Source organism: Suncus etruscus, chromosome 15 (genome assembly GCF_024139225.1).
Source record: "Suncus etruscus isolate mSunEtr1 chromosome 15, mSunEtr1.pri.cur, whole genome shotgun sequence".
Lineage (NCBI taxonomy): Eukaryota > Metazoa > Chordata > Mammalia > Eulipotyphla > Soricidae > Suncus > Suncus etruscus.
In genome coordinates, this window is record NC_064862.1 from 29,246,992 (window position 1) to 29,271,613 (window position 24,622).

The following is a 24,622-nucleotide window of genomic DNA, read 5'->3' on the forward strand; positions in this document are numbered from 1 at the left end:
AAAGAGCTGTTTAATTTGGAGGGGACATACTTTTGTCTCATGGAAAGAGGGAACACGTGGTCACTGTCACAATCTTGACCACATGGGCACTGAACACACATACTAAAAATTGGAACAATACAGAGAAAGTTAGCATGGCCCATGTGTGAGGATGACACGCAGATAGTCATGAAGCCTTCCATATTAAAGAAAAGGAAAACCATAGTTTGAGCACTCTCAAAGGCAAATCTACAAGCTGGCTACCTGCACCCAGCAAGCAGGCAGGACCTTTGCCAGCACCTCCAAACACCACCGTGTTGCACGTAAACCCTTTCACCCTTGAGGTACCCATACCATGTACATACAAACGCATAATAGGAACATGCACTCCCATTTGACTTATACATCAATACAATACACACATGTGTACACACACACCATCACACTGACATGTATACACACAAACACACACCTACACATCCTTCACGTGAAACTGCCCTCCTCTCAGCATCTTCTAGTCCCCCAAAGTCCACCGTCCTCTCTCTGAGAGTGGAGGGCTCACACATTTCCACTTGGTTTCCAATATGAATATTTGGGCTGGAGTGATAGCACAGTGGTAGGGCATTTGCCTTGCAGGCAGCTGACCCAGGACGGACTGCAGTTCGTTCGTTCCCCCAGCGTTTCAGGGGTCCTCAAACTTTTTAAACAGGGGGCCAGTTCACTGTCCCTCAGACCATTGGAGGGTCTGACTGTAGTAAAAACAAAACTTATGAACAAATTCTTATGCACACTGCATATATCTTATTTTGCAATGAAGAAACAAAACAGATACAAATACAATATGTGGCCCGCGGGCCATAGTTTGAGGACCACTGTATGTTCCCCCAAAGCAAGAAATGATTTCTGAGGGCAAAGCCAGGAGTAACACCTGAACGTCACTGGGTGTGAACCAAAAACAAACAAACAAACAAACAAAAGAACAGACCAGGAACAAATGAATGAATGAATGGGGCCGGAGCAGTGGCACAGCAGTAGGGCAGTTGTCTTGCACCTGGCTGACTCAGGATGGACCTTGGTTCCATTCCACAGCATCTCATATGGTCCCCCAAGCCAGGAGTGATTTCTTAGTGCCTAGCCAGGAGTAACCCCTGAGTGTCACCGGGTGTGGCCCCAAAACAAAACAAAAACAATGTGAATATTTACCCCATTAGAGATTGCAGTAGATTGTTAGATTGATAGTAGATAGTTAGAGCGAGCAGTAAGAGTGGCCCAGTAAGTGACCAGACACTTGTGTCCTGGCTGTGGTGTGTTCTCCAGGGAAGCACCTTTGTGATAAGCCTTGGTGTGGCTGGTCACTCCTTGAGATGCTCCTGGCAGCAACATGTGCTTGCTCACTCACAATCTGCTGACACAGGGGCACACAGAGCAGCCCTGGGCTTTTCTGGGATTTCTGGGGCTGTGGTCCTTTCTCTTCCAGCAAATGCATGGAGTCAAGTATTAGAGTAGGGGCCGGAGTGATTGCACAGCAGTAGGGCGTTTGCCTTGCATGCAGCTTAACTGGGACAGACCCAGATTTGACTCCTGGCATCCCATATGGTCGTCCCCTCTACACCGACCCTACCAGGGGTGATTTCTGAGCGCAGAGCTAGGAGTAATCTCTGAGTGCTGCTGGGTGTGACCCAAAACAACAACAACAACAACAAACAGAATAGCTTGTTAGTGTGTTCCTCAGCACCTACTAAGCTTCCTCTGGGGGCTGTACTGCCCCATTTTCAGCAGCCCCCCAGGATCTTATGGTTCTTCAAAGACAAGAACCTACTTCCCTGAGCGATCCAGGTGGCCAAGAGTCAAATCCACTCCCCCAGATTTCCGAGCTTGGGCTCTTAGTACTTCCATGCACAGTGGCTATGTGGATTCTGCTGGGTCTTACTGACAGAGATAGTATAGAAAGTTCCAGTCACTCCCTTGGGGGAGAAGTCTCTTTACCAAACCCTTGTAGCAAAGGCTTCCAAAGCAAGAGGGCAGTAATGGTGCTTTCAATCATGACAGGACTCTGTCTTCTGCTGGCTGTGTAGCTGGCGAAAGTGAAACCATCTCTTATTTGATCACTGTGTTTACTGAAGGAAGAAAGTGAGGGGGGAATGAACGACAACGTTCCTCTTAATACAAGTATAGACAAGGTAATTTCAGGCCACGAACGGAAACAGAGCACTCATGAAATGCTTGAGTTAAAATTGCACCATTGCAATTTAATAGTATTCCCAAGGCCAGAGGCATTTCTTTAAAAAAAAAAAATTTCAAATGATCTTCAGAAGGTAATTCAGAAGAGGATTCAGATAATTTTATTCATTTAACAACCATAGTGCGTATTAAATGCTGTGTGTGTGTGCGTGCATATGTGTGTGTGTGCATATGTGTGTGTGTGTGTAAATGTGTGGCAGATAAATACAATCATTTTTCTTTAGGTCAGAGAAGGTTTGTCCTATAAATAACTCTTAGAACATTGTGCAGATTACAGGTTTTGAAATGATCCAAAGAAAAGTGGCTTCTGTAGTGACAGAGAGGAACGAGGAATTCAGTCTAGTCTAAACCACATCATGTCCAGGAAACTGGGTGACCTGCAGACAGTCTGAGTTTCTGTGCAGGTCAGATGTTGCCGGCCATATTGGCTGCGGGCAGGTCATTTGCGTGGGAAGATGCGAGAGGCCCATGGCTTCTGTCTGGTGTGTCTGAGATGAATTACAGCTTTCCCTGGATTTTGTCATACTGGCCTGGCAAAGCAGTGTCAGCTTGCATCTTCTCCCATCTCCACTCTCTCTGCTCCCTGCTCTGGGTGCCTCAAACCCAGGGCCCTGGTCTGTCATAGCGGCCCGTGGGCGCCTGACTGCAGAGAGGCTAGCTCCCATTGCCCTGGGTAGGTCCCTTAAAGAAATGGGGGCTTTGGGGAGAAGCACGCCTCTTCTGGGGGTTTGGACCCCATAGTGGACACTCACACTCTCAGCTGCAGAGGGGATGTCTCGCCCATTGTGAGTAACCAAAGACCAATAGCTGGTTACCTGGACAAGGAAACCCTGAGATGGGGCAGGGGAGTGAAGGAAGCAGGCATTGTTGAAATGCAAGTTGCTGTGGACCTGGGAAGCACTGCTTTGGCAACTGGCCAAGGGATAGCAGAAGGTGGCTAAGTGGGGCCATCAGGCAGCCGCATGTACAATGACGATTCTCTCCAGAACCCCTGGCCCAGCCCTGTTCCCCATGTCCATGACGAGCTCTGGCACTGCTCCATACATTTGATTTATGGGCTATTCCTGTCTTGAGGTGGGGGGCTGCCCCTGGCCAAGCTCTGGAAGTGCCCTCTGAGGATAGGGGAATTTAGAGGCCACAGAGCATGCCTAGGCCAATTTCCCTCAGGGAGCTGGGAGCAGACACCGGCAGGACCCGGAGCTGGGCACCACAGAGGGGCTGCTGCTCGTTCCAGAACAGCTCTCAAATTCCTGTGCTCTATTAGATCTTCACTAGGATGTGTGTGGGCAGCTGGCACTGACCTGAAACATCCCTTGCCTCCTTTCCCTCCAGGATGATCTAAACTACAGCCATCCTACAGTCCCAGATCTGCACAGGGAACCAGGTGGGGTCTGGCTGATCAAGGGCCTGGAGTAGAACAGACCCAGTTCCCTCTTCCATAGGGTCCAGGAAGAAACAAGGCCAGGGAGCCAAGCCAGCGGCCTTGGGAAGCTACAGAGATGGGGGAGCAGGAATGTGTAGGCCCAGCCCAGCTAGCTGGGTATGGAGGCTAACGGAGGGGGCAAAGCTGGTAGACAAGAATGACTTTGGAGTAGGAGAGAGAGCAGAGAGAGACATAGGGTACCCCTATAGCCTGCCAGCCTGAGACAGCTGAATGGGTCAGGAGCACCTTTCCTTTTGTCTCCCCAACTGGCTCAGGGCTCTCCTCTGTCTCTGTCTATCTCAGCCTCTGTCACCTTGACTCTCAACTGTCACTGCCAGTCTGGTCTGAAAGCCAAAACGTCTCTCACAGCCATCAGAGGACACAGAACCAAGCATCACTCACACACACACACACACACACACACACACACACACACACACACACACACCTCTTGCTCCAACCAGGGCCTCAGTGGGAGTCTTGTTGGCTCAATTGTAGCCCCTTGATCACTATCACTCAGTGGCTAAGAAGTGGCTGTGGTGGTCCCACATAAAAGACACCTGCTAGAAACCCCCTCAGAATTAGCTTGAAACAGACTGTCTAGGGTGCACTGGAAAACCGAGCACAGGGCAAGGCTTAATCACTGCACTGCAGAATCGCCCCTGTGAGGGCTGCAGGGAAACAGGGCCCCTGTGCAGCCAACACTCTCAGTGAGACCACCTCACGCTGTGGGCGGACTCAGGAGCAGGTACTGTAGAGCCTGTTGGGGACCACTAGAGTTGCTCCACAAGTATATCTATGTTCCCCAAGCCAGCAAGTGCTCTGAGATCTATCCTGGATCTGGAAGAGCTGCCTGGTCTCAGGGATCAGATGAACAAGCACCAAGAATCCAGAAGACAGAGCCTCCTGCTCAGGTTCCCAGTGGGCTCCTCTGACACAGCTCAGCACTCAGCCAGACAGCCAAAGAAAACTAATTATTTTTATTTTTTTAAATTGAGGGCCTGGAGAGAGTGCTGAGGCTAAGGCATATGCCTTACAGGCAGTCATGCCCAGCTCCATCCCTGGCACTACCAAGTGCTGCCCTGGAGGCTCTGGGCACTGCTAGAGTGGCTGGCCCCAGTAGTTCCTGTCCTGCAGGACATCCTTATACCCTCGCACCAAACCCCCAGCCTAGCTCACTGATAATCTGAGCATTGTAGGAAACCCCATTTTTTTTTTTTAGGAAATATGAGGGCAGAGACAGAAGGAGAGGAGAGGGAAAGAGAGACCCATAAAATAAAACAGGAGAAATTGCAGTTCCCAAGCTGAGAGGGATATGAGTGCATCTCCAGAATAAAGTGGGGAATCATGTCAGGGACCATGATCCAGGTCTCAGAACACACAATGAAGGATGATTATGGAGCTCAGAGGCAGTGAGGGAACAGCTTCAAAATGTGTCCTTTTGCCATGAAGTCTATACATGTTAATACATGTATAGCACTGTCATGATCAGGATTCAGAGCCCCAGTGACTTCATCTTTCTATGCTCCATAGTCTGTCCTTCCTTGGTCCCTCAGGCTTAGCCATCACTCATCAATTAGATCACTGCTAGGCTTTTCCTTTTGAGAATGTCATATAAACAGACTCATAAAAAAACATAATCTTTGTGTGTTTTGCTTTATTTGATGAAGTCACGCCAGGTGGTAGTTGTAGCCTACCCCATGCACAACTTGGGGGGTTGGGGGGGGGCAGGCAGTGCCAGGAATCAAACCCAGGACCTTAGCTCTGGGCTTAGCACTGTCTCCCAGAATGGAGCCTTTACACACTGGCTTCTTCTGTTCCGTTTACTGCTTAGAGTCATCCACATGACATAATTTTGAAGACTTTTTTCAATAACCCATTTCCTCCTCTTGGTAACTGCTATCTTACATATTTTCATTTACATTTCATGTAAGGTTACACAAAGTCAGGGCCTCTGGGGTGGTTTCATTTAAGGCAATTGTGACTACAAGTACTATAAGTATTTACTGGCAGTTTTTGAGAATACCAATTCATACTTCTATAAGACAAATAGTGCAAACAAATGTATCTCCTTCCAAGTGTGATTGCTGGGGCTGGAATAATAAACAGTACAGTATGTAAGGTGCTTTCCTTATATGTAGCCAATCCAGATTTGATTCCTGCTACTCCATATAGTCCATGAGGATTGCCAGGAGTGATCCCTGAGTCCAGAATCTGAAGTAAGTCCTAAGCACCATCAGGTGTGGCCCTAAACAAAAACAAACCAAAAATGTGTAATTACTGGTTTATATGGAAAATACCTATCTTATATAAAAGTGAAAAATATTTTCTAGAATGTCTTTCCTTTTTTTTTGGGGGGGGGGGGTCATACCTGGCAGCTCAGGGGTTACTCCTGGCTCTATGGTCAGAAATCGCTCCTGGCAGGCTCAGGGGACCGACCATATGGGATGCCGGGATTTGAACCACCGTCCTTCTGCCTGCAAGGCAAACACCTTACTTTCATGCTATCTCTCCAGCCCAGAATTTCTTTCTTATATTTCTTCCCCACCATCAATATATGAGTTTCCCAGTAGATTTTGTGTTAATAGTACCTTCCATTGTCAGAATTTTAGATTGGAACCATTCAGGTAGATATTTAGTGATCTCATCATAGTTTTAATTTTCATGTCCTGAATGACTAAAGATAGCAAGCGTTGTCCATGCTTGTCATCTCTGTATTCTCTTTAGTGAAGTGTATATTCAAATAGTTTGCCCCACCCCCCAAAAAAAAAGATAAGAAAAAAAAGAGAAAAGAAAAATACATATAGTTGGCCCACACTTTTCTTACTGCTGAATTGGAAATTTATTTTTATATTCTGGATATAAGGCCTTTGACAAGTAGGTCATTTGCAATTTTTTAATTTTTTAATTTTTAATTCTTTTAATTTAAACGTTTTAAAAGTTCTGGGGGCCAGAGTGATAGTACAGAGATAGAATGTAGTATTAGCTTGGCTTGCATGTGACCGACTGAGGTTAGGTCCCCAGCATCCTATATGGTCTGCTGAGCACCTCCAGGAGTGATCTCAGTGCTGAGTGATTCCTGAGTGAGCATCATGGGTGTGGCTCAAAAACATATATACACATATATGCATATGTACATATCTAATAAACTTTTAAAAATTCTCAATCATATCTTTCTCAAACCAAAAAATGTTATTTTAATGGCATTTTATCAAATATTTCTTTTTTTTGTTTTTGTTTTTTGTTTTTTGTTTTTGGGCCATACTCGGCAGTGCTCAGGTGTTACTCCTGGCTGTCTGCTCAAAAATAGCTCCTGGCAAACATGGGGGACCATATGGCCATATGGAACTCCGGGATTTGAACCAACCACCTTTGGTTCTGGATCGGCTGCTTGCAAGGCAAACGCCGCTGTGCTATCTCTCCAGGCCCAAATATTTCTTTTTTTATATTAATGATTTTTATTTTGACCAAAGTGGTTTACAAATCATTCACAGTAGTATATCAGGTACATAGTGACATTGAATCAGGGGCATTCCCACCACGAATGTTGTCCTCCCTCCACCCCTGTTTTCAGCCTGCATTCCATATCACCCCACCTTTGCCTCCCAGACTACTAGTACAAGTGGTCCCTTCTGTGTTTATCTAGCCTGTTGTAGATTGGGTATCGTTTCTGTTGTAGTTGGCTTTGGATTTGGTGTTCAAGTCTGATCATTTTTTATTTCTACTCAATGTTCATATGACTGTTTGGTCTTGGTGCCCTCCATTATTTCCCCCTCAATTTGAGAGACAGAACAAGGTGATTCAAGTTAAGTATTTCTGTTTGAAGGTAACAGGAAAAAAAAGAAGAGGAAAGACAAAAGGGGGGGCAAAAATTCAAACAAGCAAAATAAAATGGGATGGGGTCTTTCTAGAGACTATAAATCTCATTTTAAGAAAAGAAAGAGAAAAAGGAAGAAAAACATAAAAATAATACAAGAGGGGCCGGGTAGGTGGCGCTGGAGGTAAGGTGTCTGCCTTGCAAGCGCTAGCCAAGGAAGGACCGCGGTTCGATCCCCCGGCGTCCCATATGGTCCCCCCAAGCCAGGGGCGATTTCTGAGCGCTTAGCCAGGAGTAACCCCTGAGCGTCAAACGGGTGTGGCCCAAAAACCAAAAAAAAAAAAAAAAAAAATAATACAAGAAAAATCAAACCCAAAATAAAACAAAAATGTTATCAAATATTTCTCTAGAGTTATACTTTTAGTGAAATATCTAAAAATGTGTCACCATCACAAAATTTTTCTTCTGTCTTTAAGTTTTATACTTGTTTTAATTTTTTATACTTAGATCTATAAATCATTTTGAAACAAGTTTTGCATATAGTGTGAAATTTTAGTCTGAGCTTTATTTTTTATGGTTTCATTTTTATTGTATGTAATGTCCAGTTTCCAAATCCTTATTATAAAGACTCTCTTTCTCTACAAAATTTCTCTTTTCTCTACAAAATTGTCTTTGTACCTTTGTCAAAAGGTAATTCACTGTGTGCTGGTGGTGCATGTTTGAATTTTTATCTCTTCCATCAGGCTGTGGCCCGGTATCTTATCATCTCTTTCTGTAGCTTTGACAGTAGCCTTACTTAGTAGCACCTAGCTAGTCTCTCTCCAACTTCTTCAACATTTGTCGTAGTTCATTTGCCTTTCCCATATATTCAGAGTACTCTTCTCTATATCTACTAAATGTCTTGATTTCTTGATTTTGGGAAGGGGGTGTTGTTTTAAAGGATTTTTGCTTTTTCTGGTTCTTAGGCCACACCCGTATGCTCAGGAGTTACTCCTGGCTCTGCGAATGCTCTACCCACTGTGCTGTCACTCTGTCTCTACTTTTTCTAATTTCTTAACATACATCCTAGCTAGCTAGGATAAAACTTTTCGGTTCTAAAACTTTTCTTTGTAATGCAACACATTTTCTTTGTTCTAATAGAAATGAATGCCTCACAGTTCATTTAAGTCTTTATATCTCACAACATGTAGATATATTTTCAGTTTGAGAGAGAGAGAGAGAGAGAGAGAGAGAGAGAGAGAGAGAGAGAGAGAGAGAGTATTTTCACTGGGGTCCCAGTGGGACTCTGGGGTCCAGTAACTCAACCCAATGATTCTATGCTTAGGCCTGGCAGTGCTGAAAGGTCACCAGGGCCACACCTATGAGGGGAGCTGGGCATGGGTCAGGGGATCTGAACTCAGAGCTCCCCACATGCTAGGTATGTGCTGTTTTCTCAGCCCTAGAAGTTTATTTTTGTGTGTTTGGGGGCATACCCAGAGACATACAGGAGCTAATCCTGGCTCCCTGCTTGGGGGTGGCTCCATGTAGCCCCACGGTTGGAACCCAAACCTCTCGTACATGAAGTGTATAGTTTTAGTTTTGAAGGATTTGGGAGCTTTCCTGTTCTTTTTTCTTCACTTTTACTTTCAAGTCTTTACTTTCAGGGGTTGGTCAGAGGACAGGTTTGTAGGATTTTCATTATTTTTTTATATGTTAAGGTTTATTTTAGGGTCCAGAATATGGTGCATCTTGAGAGATGTTCTATGTGCATTTGGAATGAATTGTGTTCTGCTGTGCTTGGCGGAGCGTTCTCTGAATGTCTATTATATCCGGTTAGTGAACAGTGTTTAGTTCTCCGTATTGATTTTTCTTTTTCTTTAGTCTACCAGTTCTCTCAACTATGGAGAAAGGACTGTTGAAATATCTTGACACTTATCCATGTCCCCTTTCAGCTTGTTTGGTTTTGCTCCCCGTATTTTGAACCCCTGTTAATAGGTAGATACACATTTTGTGTCATTTTAAGTTCTTAGTGAATTAATTATTTTATTTTGTGGAGGGGTGCGGGGCAATAATATGATTTGAGCAGAGGTCCTCAATGTACATACAGCCTGTGGGCCACCTGTGGCCAACCAATGACATTTATCTGGCCTATGGGGTGGGAGGGACAGGTGCAGGTTGCCACTGCTGCCTGTCCTGCTTAGCAGCCGACTCATCCCAGGCCTGTAGTGTGTATATATGGGATATGCACCACACTCTCCTACTCCCCTCCTTCTCTCTGTCTCTCGACTCCTCTCAATCTGGGGCCAGGGTTCTCAAACTACGACCTGTGGGCCACTATTGTTCATAGTTTTATTTTTTAAAACTATAGTCCAGCCCTCTAACAGCCTGAGGACAGTCAACTGGCCCCCTGTTTAAAAAGTTTGAGGACCCCTGGATTTGAGACATATCTGGCTCTACTCAGGGCTTATTCCTGCTTCTGTTCTCAGGGCTCACTCCTGGTGGTCTTGGGGAGACCATATGGTGTTCTGAAGACTGAATTTAGATCAGCTACATGCAAAACAAGCGCCCTGCCCATTGTACTTTCCCCAGCCCCCTCACACACAATAATTTCTATGGGCCAGGAGTCTTTACACATCTTGCCAAGCCTTCTGCTTCAGACTGTGTGCCGAGGATATCCTCAGTCAGCACAACAGTCTTGGCTGAGGGCCTATCTGAACGCTCAGCGGGAGAAGAGAATTCTCTTCCAAGTTGACTCTTGGCAGGATTTCTTTCCTTTCACCGCATAGGTCCGAGAGCCTCCATCTCTGCGGACGGTTGGCCAAAGGTCTCCTCCCCTCACTCCTTGCCATGTGGGACGCCTTCAGCATGCCTGCTTGTCTCACTGAGGCGTGCAAGCCGCGAAGCCAACGGAATGTGTGCTAGGAACCCAGACTCACTCTAGGATCGCATCATCGTCGAGGTGACAGCTCTGCCTTTGCCAGACTCAGTAAGAGGCCAGCACAGGTCCTGCCCGCCCTCAGGAGGGGATCATCGCCCCAGGCAGGAGAGGGAGGCAGGACTAATTGGGAGCTATTTCGGTCAGTCTGTTCATTCCTGTCTGCCAGTTTTCCTTCATCTGACAATGTCTTTATTTCACCATTATTTCTGAAAGGTGTTTTCAGCGTATGGAATTCTGGGATAACCATTCTTATTCCTTTTTCTCTCTTTTTTCCCCCTCCTGTGTGGGAGAATGTAGCCTAGTATTTCACATGTGTAAGTCATGTACATCTTTGGGCACTCATCTTTTCTTTCAACACCTAAAAATGGTTTTCAGTTCCTTCTGAGATTCATAGTTTCTTCTTTTTTCTTTTGATTGTTTTGGGGGAGATTTTATTTGTTTGTTTGTTTTGGGGGCACACACGGCAGTACTCAAGGGTTGCTCCTGACTCTGAGATCACTCCTGGCAGGCTCTGGGAACCACTTGGGGTACTGGGAATTGAACCTGGGTTGCCTGTGTGCAAGAGAAACATCCTACCTGCCATATTATCACTTAGGCTCTGATTTCTTCTTTTCTTTTTCTTTTTTTTTTTTTTGGTTTTTGAGTCACACCCGGCAGTGCTCTGGGGTTCCTCCTGGTGCTCAGAAATCACTCCTTGCAGGCTCTGGGGACCACATAGGATGCCAGGATTCAAAACACCATCCTTCTGCATGCAAGGCAAGCACCCTGCCTCCATGCTATCTCTTGGCCCCTGATTTCTTCTTTTAAAAATCTTTTTTTTTGTCACACCCACTGACGCTCAGGGATTACTCCTGACTATGTGCTCAGAAATCACTCCTAGCTTAGGGGGACCATATGGGATGCTGGGGATAGAACCCAGGTCTATCCTGGGTTTGCTGCGTGCAAGACAAATGCCCTACTGCGCTACGTCACCAGCCTCTTAAAAAACATTTCTTTAAAGTATTCTTTTATTGTTTTGTTTTTATTTTAGGGCTACATCCATCATGGTTCAAGTTTTATTCCTGGCTTTGCTCAGTCACTACTGACAATGCTCTGGGGACCATATGTGGTGTCATTATAGAACCTGGGTCTGCTGTATGCAGAGCGAGCACCTCAACTGCTAGTTTCTTCCTAGCATTGTTCATGGTTTTAGATGAGAAAGTCTCATTCATTCCAATTGTTTTTCCATATATATATATATATATATATATATGTAATGCACCCTCTTCTCTTTATTTCTCCCTCCCCCTACTGCCTAACTTTCAAGATTCCTCCCCCCGTCCACCCTTTGTCTTTAGTTTTCTGCAGTTTGAATGTGTCTGGTCTTAGCTTTTGTTGGACTTATGCTGCTTATGGTTTTTGTCTTCATGATATATAAGTCTACGTCTAGCCATAAATTTGGGGAGCTTTCATCTGCTATTCCTTCCATTTTTGTTCTGTTCTATACTTTCGTCCCATTCTTGTCCTCTGATGACATGAATGTCAAACCTTTGCGATTTAAATCACAGATCCCTCAGATTTATTTGCTTATTTATTCATTCGCAAACAAATAGATATATTTTTTCCTTGTCAATTGGATTGAATAATTTTTGGTTTGCATCTTTATCATCAACCCCTGTCATCTCCATTCTTCTCCCAAACCCATACCCTGAGGTTTTTATTTTGGTTATTCATATTGAGTTCCCAATTTTCCATTTGCCGTTGCTTCATATTTTTACTTGTTTGCTGACCTTTTTTCTCTTATGTCTTTATTTAGTTCTCTCCCCTTTCTCTTTGTTTCTGTCTTTATAACTGAAGTGGGGGTTCCAAGCCCATTTCTGTCTGGTTATGGGGTTTGCACATTTCATAGTGGTGTTCCCACAGAAATCCTAGTCACAGAATCCTTTCAGTCACCATGTTGCATAGATGTCCTGGTAGTGCTCGCAAGGAGGGTGCACACTTTCTTGTGAGGTACATACTAAGGTCAAGTCCCTTTTAGTTGCTCTCTCTAACATTCTCTCTCTCTCTCTCTCTCTCTCTCTCTCTCTCTCTCTCACACACACACACACACACACACACACACACACACACACACACACACACACACACATACACACACACAGAGACAGCTGTAGTTCTGCCAGGAATATCTTCTGGAGCCAGGGATTGAACCTGTAGTCTCACAATTACTAAGCAGGAGCTCCATGCTGTTGAGCCATCCCCTGGTACCCTTCAAGGTAAAGGTACTTGGAATAGAATTAACAGTCAGTGCTGTTCAGGGTCACACACAGCAGGGCTTGGTGGTAGAGCTGGGGTGTCCAGGTTCCTGGAGACCAAACTCAGGATGTCACACTCATCCAGCCTGAGCTCTGCCACTCCCATCTCCCTCGGGGGCCTTGGCCCTGACTTCCTATGACCTGCTGCTTTAGTCTCTGATGGGTCATCCCAGCATCTGTCTCACATTAGCAGCTGTTGAAAGTCCACACCAAGATTTTCCTGATTCTTTATCTGCCAGGTGGTTTGAGCTTATAACTCCAACAATTTGAAAATCAGGATCTGAAACTTGGGGCCTCTGTTGGGGATCTCTGGAAAATGGGATTTGGAATTCTAGCAGGCAGTTGGTTGGTTAGGCATCAACAAACTCTGTTTCCCATGGCAGTTCTCTCAGGCCACATCCCTAGGCATGCTATGCCCTGGCCAGGAAGCATGTGTCTCCCACCATGTCTTCTGGACCTCTATGTCTTCTGTCACATTCAGCTTGGGTGTATGAAACCCTGGAACCCCTCTGTATGGTCCCTCTTCTCAGCTCTCACCCCTGTTTGTTCTCAGGCCACTTTCAGCTGAGCCAAATCCAGTTAGGTCCCATGGGGCTTAGACCACAACTTGGGGTTCTGGGGGTGGGCCAGGGGTGCCAGGCCTGGACACCACTTCTGGAGGCAGCTCTTCACCAGTCCTTCATGGCACCTGTGGTGTCTGTCTAAACCCCTTCTGTTGTCCCTCATTTTGCCTTGTCCTCACATCTTGGTTTCTATCTCTGTGTCTGCCTGGAAGTGGGGCCTGGAAGTGCCCCCTCTTCTAGAAACACCCCCGTCTCCCATCAAATGCTTCTCAGAAGCCTTAGGAGCCAGCCAGGGAATGTTTTCCTGTCCTTCCCTACTGGACCCAGGTGATGTCCTTCCCTGAGGCTTCCTTCACCTGAGCCAGCAGTGGCCAGTGACAAGAGGACTCACCTCTCTGAGCTTCCTCAGAGGCCTAGCCCAGGAGTCTCTGTGGGAGTGTTTGCAACCAGATGTATGTAGTCAGAGACCATCTCTGGAAGTCTTAAAAAAAAAAAAAGAAAATAGGGTGATGGTGGGAAGTCTCTGAGAGAAGTGGGGTGACGATAGGATATCTATCAGGGAATTGGGGCAATGATGGGAAATCTCTCAGAGAAGTGGGGTGACAGTAGGAAGTCTCTCAAAGAAGTGGGATGACAGTGGGATGTCTCTAAGAAGTGGGTGACAGTGGGTGGTCTCTCAGAGGAATTGGGGTGACAGTGAGAAGTCTCTCAGAGAAGTGGGGTAAGAGTGGGAAGTCTCTCAGAGAAATGGGGTGAGAGTGGAAAGTCTCTCAGAAATGGGATGAGAGTGAAAAGTCTCTCAGAAAAGTGAGATAATGGTGGGAAATTTCTCAGAGAAGTGGGCCAATGATAGGAAATCTATCAGAGAATTGGGATGATGGTGGGAAGTCTCTCAGAGAAGTGGGGTGACAATGGAAAGTATTACAGAGAAGTGGGTGACAGTGAGAAGTCTCTCAGAGAAGTGGGGGGACAGTAGAAGTTCTTTCAGAGAAATGGACTAATGATGGGAATCTCTCAGAGAAGTTGGCTGACATTGGAAAGCCTCTCAGAGAAGTGGAGGTGATGGTGGGAAGTCTCTTAGAGAAGTAGGATGACAGTGGAAAGTATTTCAGAGAAATACTTGGGTGACAGTGGAAAGTTGATTTCAGAGAAGTGAGGTGACAGTGAGACATCTCTCAGAGAAGTGGGGTTTATGGTGGGAAATCTCTCAGAGAAGTGGGGTGACAGTAATGGACAGTGAAGGCAGGAAACCCGGAGGAAAGCCCTGTGGTCCCTGGTGCTTTGTGAATGGGTGCTTGCGTATCAGTGGCATCGTCTGCTTGTTTTCCCTTCTGTGTTACTGCCTGGAAGGGTCAGGGGAGAAGAAGCCACCCCATTAAGCATGAGGACTTGAGTGGGGGGGCTCAGTCTGCAGGCAGCAGCAGGCGGGATGGAGATAATGGAGGGAGGTGGCGGCTCGGCTCGCAGCCCATTGCTCTCCTCTCCCAGGCGCGGATGACAAGCAGATTTCTCAGCTCCAAGCAGCCGGTCACGTTCCAATGACAAATGTGTCCCCCGACAGAGGAGCTTGTTGAGTGATATTTACCAGGGGCTCTGCCAAGGGCCCTGCATCCCCCGGGGAGCATTTCCAGCCTCGATGCAGCCGCTGTTTCTGGCAATGAGGGAGCATCACTGGCCCATCTCCGGCAGGAGGGAGCCTCGGGCTGAGCAGGTTAGGTGCTTCAAAGCGCCTGGTAGAAACCAAGCTGCTTTCGTTTGCTGCCTCTTTTTCTCAGCCAGGCCCATGCAGAGAGACAGGGCAGGGGGAGTGGGTACAATGCCCTGAGCTGGGCCTCGCTGGGTGCCTTGGTTCTGCCAAACTCAGTTTCTTCAGGGCGGGCTCGGATGGAGTCTCAGGCAATAGCTGTCATGGCAGACACTGCACTGTTGCCAGCCCTGATTTCCAGCCTACCTGTACAGACCTGGGTAGAGTTGTAGGGTCAGTCCCACCTGTAGACAGAGGTGCAAAGCATGTGCATGCCTTTCCAGTGCCTGTGTGGTTCGAGCCAAGACAAGATGCTGCTCTGTGCCAACTTCACTCTCCATGCTAGAACCCACTCTCTAGAGCCCACTCATTGGAGCCTTTCCTGGTGGTTTGGGTCTGCAAGCACGGTGTAGGGAACAAAGCTGACCCGCTTATTTTTGGAGAAATAGAAGCAGTAGCACAGATACACACACACACACACACACACACACACACACACACACATATACTTAAGCACATAGATACAGATATATTTACACAGTCACACACACAAATACTCTCACACACACAACAGAGACATACATTCACAAATACACTTACAGACACACGACACACACGTTCTCACACACACATCAACACACAAACATAAATTTATAAGGAAGTGACTCCTGTTACTGACTCTTGTTACATGGGCCCAGAAACCCCATGGTCTGCCTGCAGTTAGGGAGACCCAGGAGAGAGGAGAGAGGAGGTCCCCATTAATCCCACCCATTAACACCCAAAGACATTCTCATCACAGTCTCTGGGGAGCTCAGCGGGTCCTCACACCATCTCTCCTGCAGCAGGCTGGTGTCCACGCAGATCAGAATCCAGATGGGGAGCTGAAAGATACAGCTCTGGCCCTGGTCTGTGATGGGACACACAGATGCTTCTTGTCCTGCCGTGTGGTGTGGCCCATGGGTGGTGTTCCAAGTCTCTGAATGGCCCTGGTGGACAGAAGGTTCTTCCCCTGGTTCTTGAACACTCTGACTCTGCAGCTCCCGTCATTCCACAAATTTTGGTTTCTCTGCCCTGTGACCCTGACATCACAGATTCCTTGGGACTCAGGTTCTGCCACTAGCACTAGGACCCCAGTCTCCATGCCCGGGGCCTCCTCTCAAAATGACGGACAGGCCCTCCCAGTCCTTGCCTTTTCCACTCTGGGCCACAGGCTGATTCTAGGCTGAGCTGCTTGTGGAACCTGCTGTACCCCACATATCCCCCAAGACTGGGCGCAAAAGCGACTGGGTGAAAAGAAAGTGAAGCAGGAGGATGCCACAGGGAGTTCCCCAGGGCCCAGTCTCTTGGGCCTGCCTTTGCCTTTGATAAGTCTGTTGTCGGTATAATCTGACAGACAACTCCAAGCCCAGGTGGGTGTTGCTGTTTGCTTTACACAGTGAGATGTTCTGTTCCGGCCTGTCAGAGAGGGAAAATGAATGTACTAACTCAGAACAGCCAGCCCGCTCCTACAGGGTGGGAAAGGTGGGCTTGGCTTGCAGCATTTCCCTCCCACCCACCCCCCTTCAGTACTGCTCCCTGGAGGCCAGCCTGTCTTCCCACTTGGAAAATGAGGGGTCCCTTTAAGGCAGACTCATGCCCCAACCTAGCCCTGAACCTGTTGCATGTGAGAAGATTCTCAATCACCGTGTGGAATGAAATGGACTAGAATTAGCCCTGCAGGGGTAGGGAGGTAGGGGTACCTCAGAGCCACTCCGCCAAGTTTCAGTCCCACACATGCCATTCTGTCAGCACCAACACCAACACCACTGCTTGTGGGGCCCAATGTGTGCATGAGGCCTTTGGGGAGTGCAGAGTGTGGTGGACAGTGCCTCTTCCTGGAGGGCCTTGCTGCCCCCCATAGCCTGCCAGCACTTCTCTTAAGAAGCACTAGACATGGACTGGAGAGATAGCATGGAGAGAAGGCATTTGCCTTGCATGCAGAAGGACGGTGGTTCGAATCTCGACATCCCATATGGTCCCCTGAGCCTGCCAGGAATGACTTCTGAGCGTAGAACCAGGAGTAACCCCTGAGCGCTGCCAGGTGTGACCCCCAAATAAAACAAAACAAAGAAGCACTAGACATGGGGACTGGAGTGATAGCACAGCAGTAGGGCATTTGCCTTGCACACAGCTGACCCAGGATGGTCGTAGGTTCAATCCCCAATGTCCTATATGGTCCCCCAATCCAGGAGTGATTTCTGAGTGCAGAGCCAGGAGTAATCCCAAAAACCAAAAAATAAAAAAAGAAGCACTAGACAGGAGGAGGAGGTTGTGGGCCTTATCAGGCCAAACCTCCCCTACAGCATGGTGCCTCAGCCCTCTGACAGGCTTGCCAACGCCCCCTATCCTGACCTAGCCCAGGGTCTCTGTCCTCTGACATGCTGTCTCTGGCTTACTGAGCCTCCCCCCTGCACTGTGCCTTCACCCTCTGACCCACTGTCTCTGACTTACTGAGTTTCTCCCCCCACCTAGCACACTGCTTCCACCCTGTGACCAGCTGTCTGTGGCTTACCCAGCAGGGCCTGTGCCAGCAGTGAGACAGAGAGCGAGGCCGGAGACATCATCGAGCAGCAGTTTGAGGAGATGAACAACCGGCTGAACTCGGTCACGGACCCCACGGGCTTCCTGCGCATGGTGCGGCGGAACGACCTCTTCAACAGGTGTGTGGGCCACAAGAGCCTCCCTGCACCCAGACAGAGGTGCATCCAGGGCTACTTGAGGTCTGGGGATGAGAGAACCCGCATCTCATTACATCAACAGTGAATCGCATCCAGGTGATACAGGGGCACTTCACATCGCCTCAGTGTCCAGGGGCAGAAGCAGAGGGGACACACGTCCTTCCTGGCCTCTGATCCTGACTCAGCTGTTGTGGGGAGACTCAGTGTAGACCAGGCCCCCCTCTCACCCCTCTGCGACCCTCCTCCCTGCTTGGCCTCTGCAGCTCAAGAGATGAGCAAGTAAGTTTGTGATCATCACCCAAGAAGGAGATGTGGCTGCCACAGATTCGGCCACATTTGGGGCACTGTGGCAGAAATATCCCCTGGGGGGATCTAGTTCCATAGGAGGTAGAGCATTTGCCTTGCACGTAGCTAACCTGGGTTCAGTCCCCAGCAGGCCATATGAGCACCACAGGAGTGATTTCTGAGCAGAGCCAGGAATAACCTGAGTGCCACTGGATGTGGCCCAAAAACTAAAGAAAAGAAAGATCTGGGTTTCCTCAGACCCATGCACGACCGTGGTGCCCAGCAAGGACAACCCAGTGCCCAGGAGGAAGTGGTAGTGCTTCCTGCCATTGTGGTGCTATCGGGGAGAGCTGATGTTTGGCATCCCTAGGTGTCTTCGCGGGCAACTGCAACAGTAGGAACTGAGCTGGCTGCTAGGATGGCAAGCCTATGACCCTGCCACCTCTACCAATGCCCCACCTTGAGGCTTGTCTCCTATGGGGTACAGAAACAGGTCTGAAGGGAGGTAGGTAACTCTCCACAAGGCCCAGGGGTGTTCGAGGGTGTGGAGAGCTCAGAGTCCTTATTCTGACCTGGCTACTGGCTATTGGGGGAGCCACGCATGGTGGGTATCTGTCTCCTCCTAGCTGAAAGGGGTCAAGGGTGTTCACTCACACAGCCCCCTCACTAGTATCTTTCCTGTGAGAGTGGAAGGTAGAACATGTTGGCAGCTTCTCAGTGCTCAGAAGCTCCAGAGGCCCTTCTGGCCTATGGGCTGGTGTGGACAGTTTTTGCTATTATTCATTATTTATGGGGAGGAGCGGCCCCTGACAGAGCTCAAAGGAATTATGCAGAACTAGGGCTTGAACCTGGTTTGCCTCCTGCCCTATACAATCTCTCTGGCCTTTAAATTTAATTTATTTCTTGTTCAGTTTGATTTTTGATTTGGGTTTTGGGAGCCCACACCCAGCAATGCTACAGGACTACTCCTGGCTCTGTTCTCAGGAATTATTCCTGAAGGTATTCAGGGGACCCTAAGGATTCCAGGGACCAAACTGGGTCAGCCCTGTGCAAAGCAAGGGCCTCTGTATTTAATCTTAAGAGCCTGTGAGGGGAGAAAATTTGGGAGGAATGAGACTCGAGTGTTCCAGGATTCTGCAGCTCATGATGGCTCAGCCTGTCAGCCTCAGCTGTGGCTTGTCCTCCATGGGGGAGCATGGGGCGACCCCAGTACATGCTCTCACAGGCTCATTCAGTGTCCCAGGCCCAGTGGACAGAAAGAGGCACTGTCCCTTGCTTCCAGACCAGGTGAGGCTGTGTGCACTTGTCTCCTGTAGGGTGGTGGACCTGCATGTCTAGGGGTAAATGGCCCCACTGATATAGATCAGAAGCCCAGGGGTCCAGCTCAACTGTCCACACCTACCAGAGCCAGAACAAGGGAGCCAGTCACGTCTCTCAACCCCTGACAGCTATCCCCTGTCCCTGCCCACCACTGTTCTGGGTCCAGCCTCCCTGTTTGCTCCTTGCACCTTCAGGGGTCTCAGCAAGGTGGGGTGCTGCTCCATGCTTTTCTGAGATAGACCCTCCTGCTAAGACTTGAAGAATGATTGTCCAGTCCCCTAGGGGGGTCGTGTCACCTCAGTAAGGGCTCTCTGAGCCAGGAGCAACCTAGCTCCCCCCTCTGTGGGCATCCCAGCACTGTGTTCCAAGTATGCCTTAGCCTTTGGGTTCAGGGTAGTGTACTGGACTGTTCTGGCAAGGGGACTATCAATATCACATTCACTGTAAGTCCAGACAAGTTTGGCGTCAGTCTGGCCTTTGTTCTGTTTTTGTTCCTGAGTCGCTAGAACCACTGTTTTTCTAGCTGTCTGTATACTTTGGCAGAAAACACATTTGCATGACAAACCCAGGGCAGGTGCCACAAGTGAGGTAAAACAAGGTTGTTTCTGGTTTGTCTCCAAGCCCAGGGTGCCCCACTCTTGGGGCAAAGTGGTAGTGCCTCCGCCCAGATCCAGAACTCTAAAAGTGATTTCCAAGCTAAAAAACCTGTGTGTGTGTATGTGTGTGAGTGAGTGAGTGTGTGTTTGTACATGGAAACATGTGTGGTTGTACCTGGATGCAGCCAGCAAATCACAGTTGCTTCAGAAAGGGAAAGGAAGAATGAAGCAGACATCAGATGCCTGGATTCTGGGAGTATGGGTGGATGGATAGATGGATGAGTAGGTAGATTATGGATGGATGGATGGATGGATGCATGGGAGGGTGGATAATGGATAGATGAATGGGAGGGTGGGTGGGTGGATGGATGGGAGGGTCGATGGATGGATGAATGGATGGATAATAGATGAATGGATGGATGGTTGGGAGGGTGGTGGATGGATGGGAGGGTGGGTAGATGAATGATAGGAAGGGAAGGAGTTAAATACATGCAATAACAGTAACAGTGAAATAACAACAGCAAGGAGGAGGAGGTTAAATGAACACCCTTTCAGAGATACAGACACTTAGGCTCAGAGAAGTCAAACTCAATGCCAGGTCACACACTAGTGAGACTGAACCAGTTTGAGGATCCAGGTCAGACTCCTGAGTCCTTGCACAGCCCCCCCAACCCCCGTCTCATCTCTGCCTAGGACCAACCAGCTGGTCTCCCTGTGAATCCCTACATTGATAACTGGTCTGTGTGCTCTATCTTTGACCACTGCAAATTGAAATGGCTCAGGACAGTCTTTATGGGATTGAAGCCCTGCTGGTGTGTCTCAGGAGGAGAGTGCGGTACAAACTGGACAAACCATGAGTGTTAAGCTCACACTCTTGAACCACCACATTGAAGTCTTGACTTCTCTCCACCTCTGCACTGACAGTCCGCTTGACTCTCTGCCCTTAACCCTCAGGGGGGATGTGTCAGAGCAGCTAGTGGGCCCCAGCAGCCACCTGAAGGCTCAGCACCCACCCTGGACAGCAGGCACCTTTGTCCCAGCCAAGCCCCAGAGTGGACAAAGCCTAAGCAGCCTCATACCCTAGTGAATTGTGCCAGAACCCTGGAGATTCCAGTGTCTTCCCAGCAGCCCAGAAACCTGCACAGTAGGAGTCCTAGAGGCAAAGCCCCAAAGGCAAAAGCCATGTGCTTTCCAAACTTGACCCTGGGTCATTGCTGGTGCCACAGAATTGCCCTCTCCAGTACCGACTCAGCGTTGGGGCTCTTTACTGGTGAGAGAGGAACCTAACCAGGAAGACAACAGCAGGCCCCACTAGGCAGCAGTGCCCCTTGAGTAAGAGTGTCCACATAGAAGAGATGGTGCATACAGAATCCTACCCTGCTTTTTTTGTTTGTTTGTTTGGTTGGTTGGTTGGTTTTTAGGCCACACCTGGCAGCTTTCAGGAATTACTTCTGGCTCTGCATTCAGAAATTACTCCTGGCAGGCTTAGGGGACCATATGGGCCAGGAATTGAACCTGGGTTGGCCATGTACAAGGCAAATGCCCTACTTGCTGTGCTGTTGCTCTAGACCAGTCCTGCTCTGCTTTTAATCCAGCTGAGGCCACTCTGGCTGCCTGAATGTGATGGGCCTCCCAATCCACATTTCCCCTCAAACCTTTCAGAATTCAGGGCTTTCAGGAGAGTTTGGCTGCTCTGGGTCGGGGTGAGAAGTACTCCCCATGTAACAGGTCCCAGAAGAGCAACCCCCACTTCCCTCTGCCCTGACCACTCCCAGGCTGGCCTGAGCCCTGCGGAAAGAGATCAGGAAACTCCTGGGCCTGGGTCCTGCCCCCAGGAGCACAGCCAGGGAGCACCAACCTTGCTCCATCCACATTTGCATGGAGCTGAGAGCTTTAGCAGAGCCGCAGTCCAGGTGGGCCCTGGCCTGAATCTTAGAGCAGAGGTGCCTCATCACCAGCATGGCAGGGATCATTGCATGGTGAGAAGTGGCTCCCTAACTCGGGGAGACCCCCAGAGTCTTCTTGATGGTGCTGCTCACCTCCCCGCACAGCCAGATCACCCTCCCCCCTTTCCCACCCTCACAGGCTGTGTGCAGAAGTGGGTGAATAAGCCTTCTCTGCAGGATGAGCTAATCAATTCTGAGCAGTAGTCAAAAAAGCACCGCTCTGAGCCCACTTTCAGCCCTGGGACCCTGGAACCCAGGCGGTAAAGGACAGCAAGGCAGTGCCACCTGCTGGAGTTACACGGTACTGCATCCTTTGCCCAGGCTCGCAGCGACACCAATAGCCATGGTCCAAGGAAGAAGGCAAGAGTCCACTCCGGATGGCAGGCTACCCTGAATTCAGGCTGGCTTGAATCTTTGTCCTCTCTGAACTCAGAACCAGCCCTGTACCTACTCCCTGGACCTGAGTGAGTGCTGTAATTCTACCAGCTGCTTCAGGAGGTGCTACAGCTCTCCAGTCACTGTCCCAGCTGCATTCCCTGGGAGGAGGAAGAAGCTCGGGCCCATTTCCCCTGCCCACAGATGAGAATTTCACAGTTGGGATCATGTCTGAATTTTGTTTATATTTTTTGGGGGGGTTGTTTTTTTGTTTTTGTTTTGTTTTAGTTTTAGTTTTTGGGTCACACCCAGCAGCGTTCAGGGGTTACTCCTGGTTCTATGCTCAGAAATCACTCCTGGCAGGCTCGGGGAACCATATGGGATACTGGGATTCGAACCACCAACCTTCTGCTTGCAAGGTAAATGCCTTACCTCCATGCTTTCTCTCCAGCCCCTATATTTGGTTTTAATCTGCTTTTCTGGTCCTTTTCTGGGCTTTTGTTTTGCCTCTGGAAAGGCTCCCCTTTGGGTGGAGCCACAGAGGTGTGGCTCAGTGGCAAAGTGTCTGCCCTTACATGTGAAGGGCCCTGGGTTCCAACCCCAACATTACCAGGCCCTGAGTGCATCAAGGGAAGGCCTGCTCCCCACTCCTTGGCCCCAACACCACCACAATAAGGTCAGAGGCCTGTTCTCAGCGGCTTATCAACTGTGGGAGACTGCAATGGTGACCACCAGGGCAGGCTAGCAGAGTATGTGCCCAGGAGACATTGCTACAGTGCCAGAGAGGCTGGGGGTCCCCTAGAGTGGAAGCAGCCATATGGAGGGGATTACCAGGGAGGTCCCTGGACTCAGACACTGCACCTGCAAGCCAATGGAGCCTCATACCTATAGCCCTGCCCACCCTCAGGACAGAAGCCCAGATGTTCCAGGAACCACACACACACACACAACCTGGAGTAAACAGGGGCCCTTAGTGTGCCTTGGTCCAGCCTCTTGACTCTGTTTTTAGGAAATTACTCCCTGTGGTGCTCAGGGATCATATTGGATGTGGAAAATTGGACCCCATTCGGCTGTGTGCAAGACAAACACCCTACCTGCTATACTATTACTCTAACCCAAACCTCCCAAATAAAAAACTTATTAAGCTTCTACTAGCAGTTGGGGCAGGAAACTGGACACAAAGCAAAGACCTCCAAAGGCCAAGTATGAGCTCTCAGGAACAACCCTTGCTGTGCTGAGCAGAGGTAGGGGATGCTGTGCCCTATCTTCCCTGCCACCCTTTTGTAGGCAGATGCATTGGCCGGTGCCTCTGTCCTTCCACCAGCCCGTAAGCTGCCCATCCTGATGGTTCTCACATCTGCCAGTGCATGAGTGTCACCCATCCTCACAGTGGCCCTTTGGGACACTGGATTGGGTGGGAACCCTGCGAAGATGCATCAGCTATGCATCCCTGCTCACTGCTCTGTGGCAGGTGCCTGTGGAGTGCCCCCCAGAGCCATGCCCCCACTAACCCCCTCACCTTCCCTGTCTTCCTCTCCCTCGTAGGAGCTGCCAGAGCATGAACAGTTTAGTGAGCAGCACTGCATCACCCAGCAAGGACGGAGCCTCGTCTCTTCCCCGGAGGACCAGTTCCTTTGCACGACCCCCGCTGCGTGCCCTCTATGACCTGCTCATTGCACCCATGGAAGGGGTAAGTGGCCTGGGGCCAGTTATCCAGCAAACACCCAGCTTCATCCGGTGCAGCACCTCTCTTGGGTATGTGCAAAGACCCCCAGAGGTGCTTTTCCCAACCCCGAGTTTCCCTGAGTGTGACCGGAACTCAGACCTGGTGTGGCTGCTGTGAATGGTGGTTTTCAGGACTCCATCGGGTACAAGTGGGTTCAGGTTCTCATTCTGCTATACCCACTGGGCTTGTGGCCTCAGAGACTGGGGACACACCAAATGCTGCTCCTTTCTCATCGAGAGATAGGCTGACAGTGCCTGCCCCCACTAGGGGTCCCACTGAAGTGTCCCCTCAAAGGCATATGTGTGGGAGTGGAGCTGTGGAACTTCTGCTGGGCTTTGCACCTCATTTCCAGATGCTTTTCTTTTTTTCTTTTTTCTTTTTTTTGGTTTTTGGGCCACACCTGGCGGTGCTCAGGGGTCACTCCTGGCTGTCTGCTCAGAAATAGCTCCTGGCAGGCATGGGGGACCATATGGGACACTGGGATTCGAACCAACCACCTTTGGTCCTGCATCAGCTGCTTGCAAGGCAAACACTGCTGTGCTATCTCTCCAGGCCCCCCAGATGCTTTTCTTGAGCGATGGGGAATGACCTGAGCTCACAGTATCCTTAGCCTGAATCCCCCTGGCTCCGCCTACTGTCCCCATTCAGTGGTAGGGCGGCCCAGCTCTGGGGTTTTGGG

General features: G+C 49.0%; 1 protein-coding gene and 1 non-coding gene across 2 annotated transcripts in view; both read left to right on the forward strand.

Annotated features, from left to right (window-relative positions):
• The window catches only part of TTC28 (tetratricopeptide repeat domain 28), a 385,385-nt gene that overhangs the window by 336,992 nt on the left and 23,771 nt on the right, over positions 1-24,622 (forward strand). The window contains exons 13-14 of the mRNA XM_049788080.1: positions 17,537-17,677; positions 23,763-23,907. Coding sequence (XP_049644037.1) covers positions 17,537-17,677; positions 23,763-23,907 — 286 coding nt within the window. The remainder of the gene's footprint in view (positions 1-17,536; positions 17,678-23,762; positions 23,908-24,622) is intronic.
• On the forward strand, positions 83-188 carry LOC126031844 (U6 spliceosomal RNA). Its single transcript, XR_007503660.1, has one exon. It is a non-coding gene; the product is annotated as a U6 spliceosomal RNA (small nuclear RNA).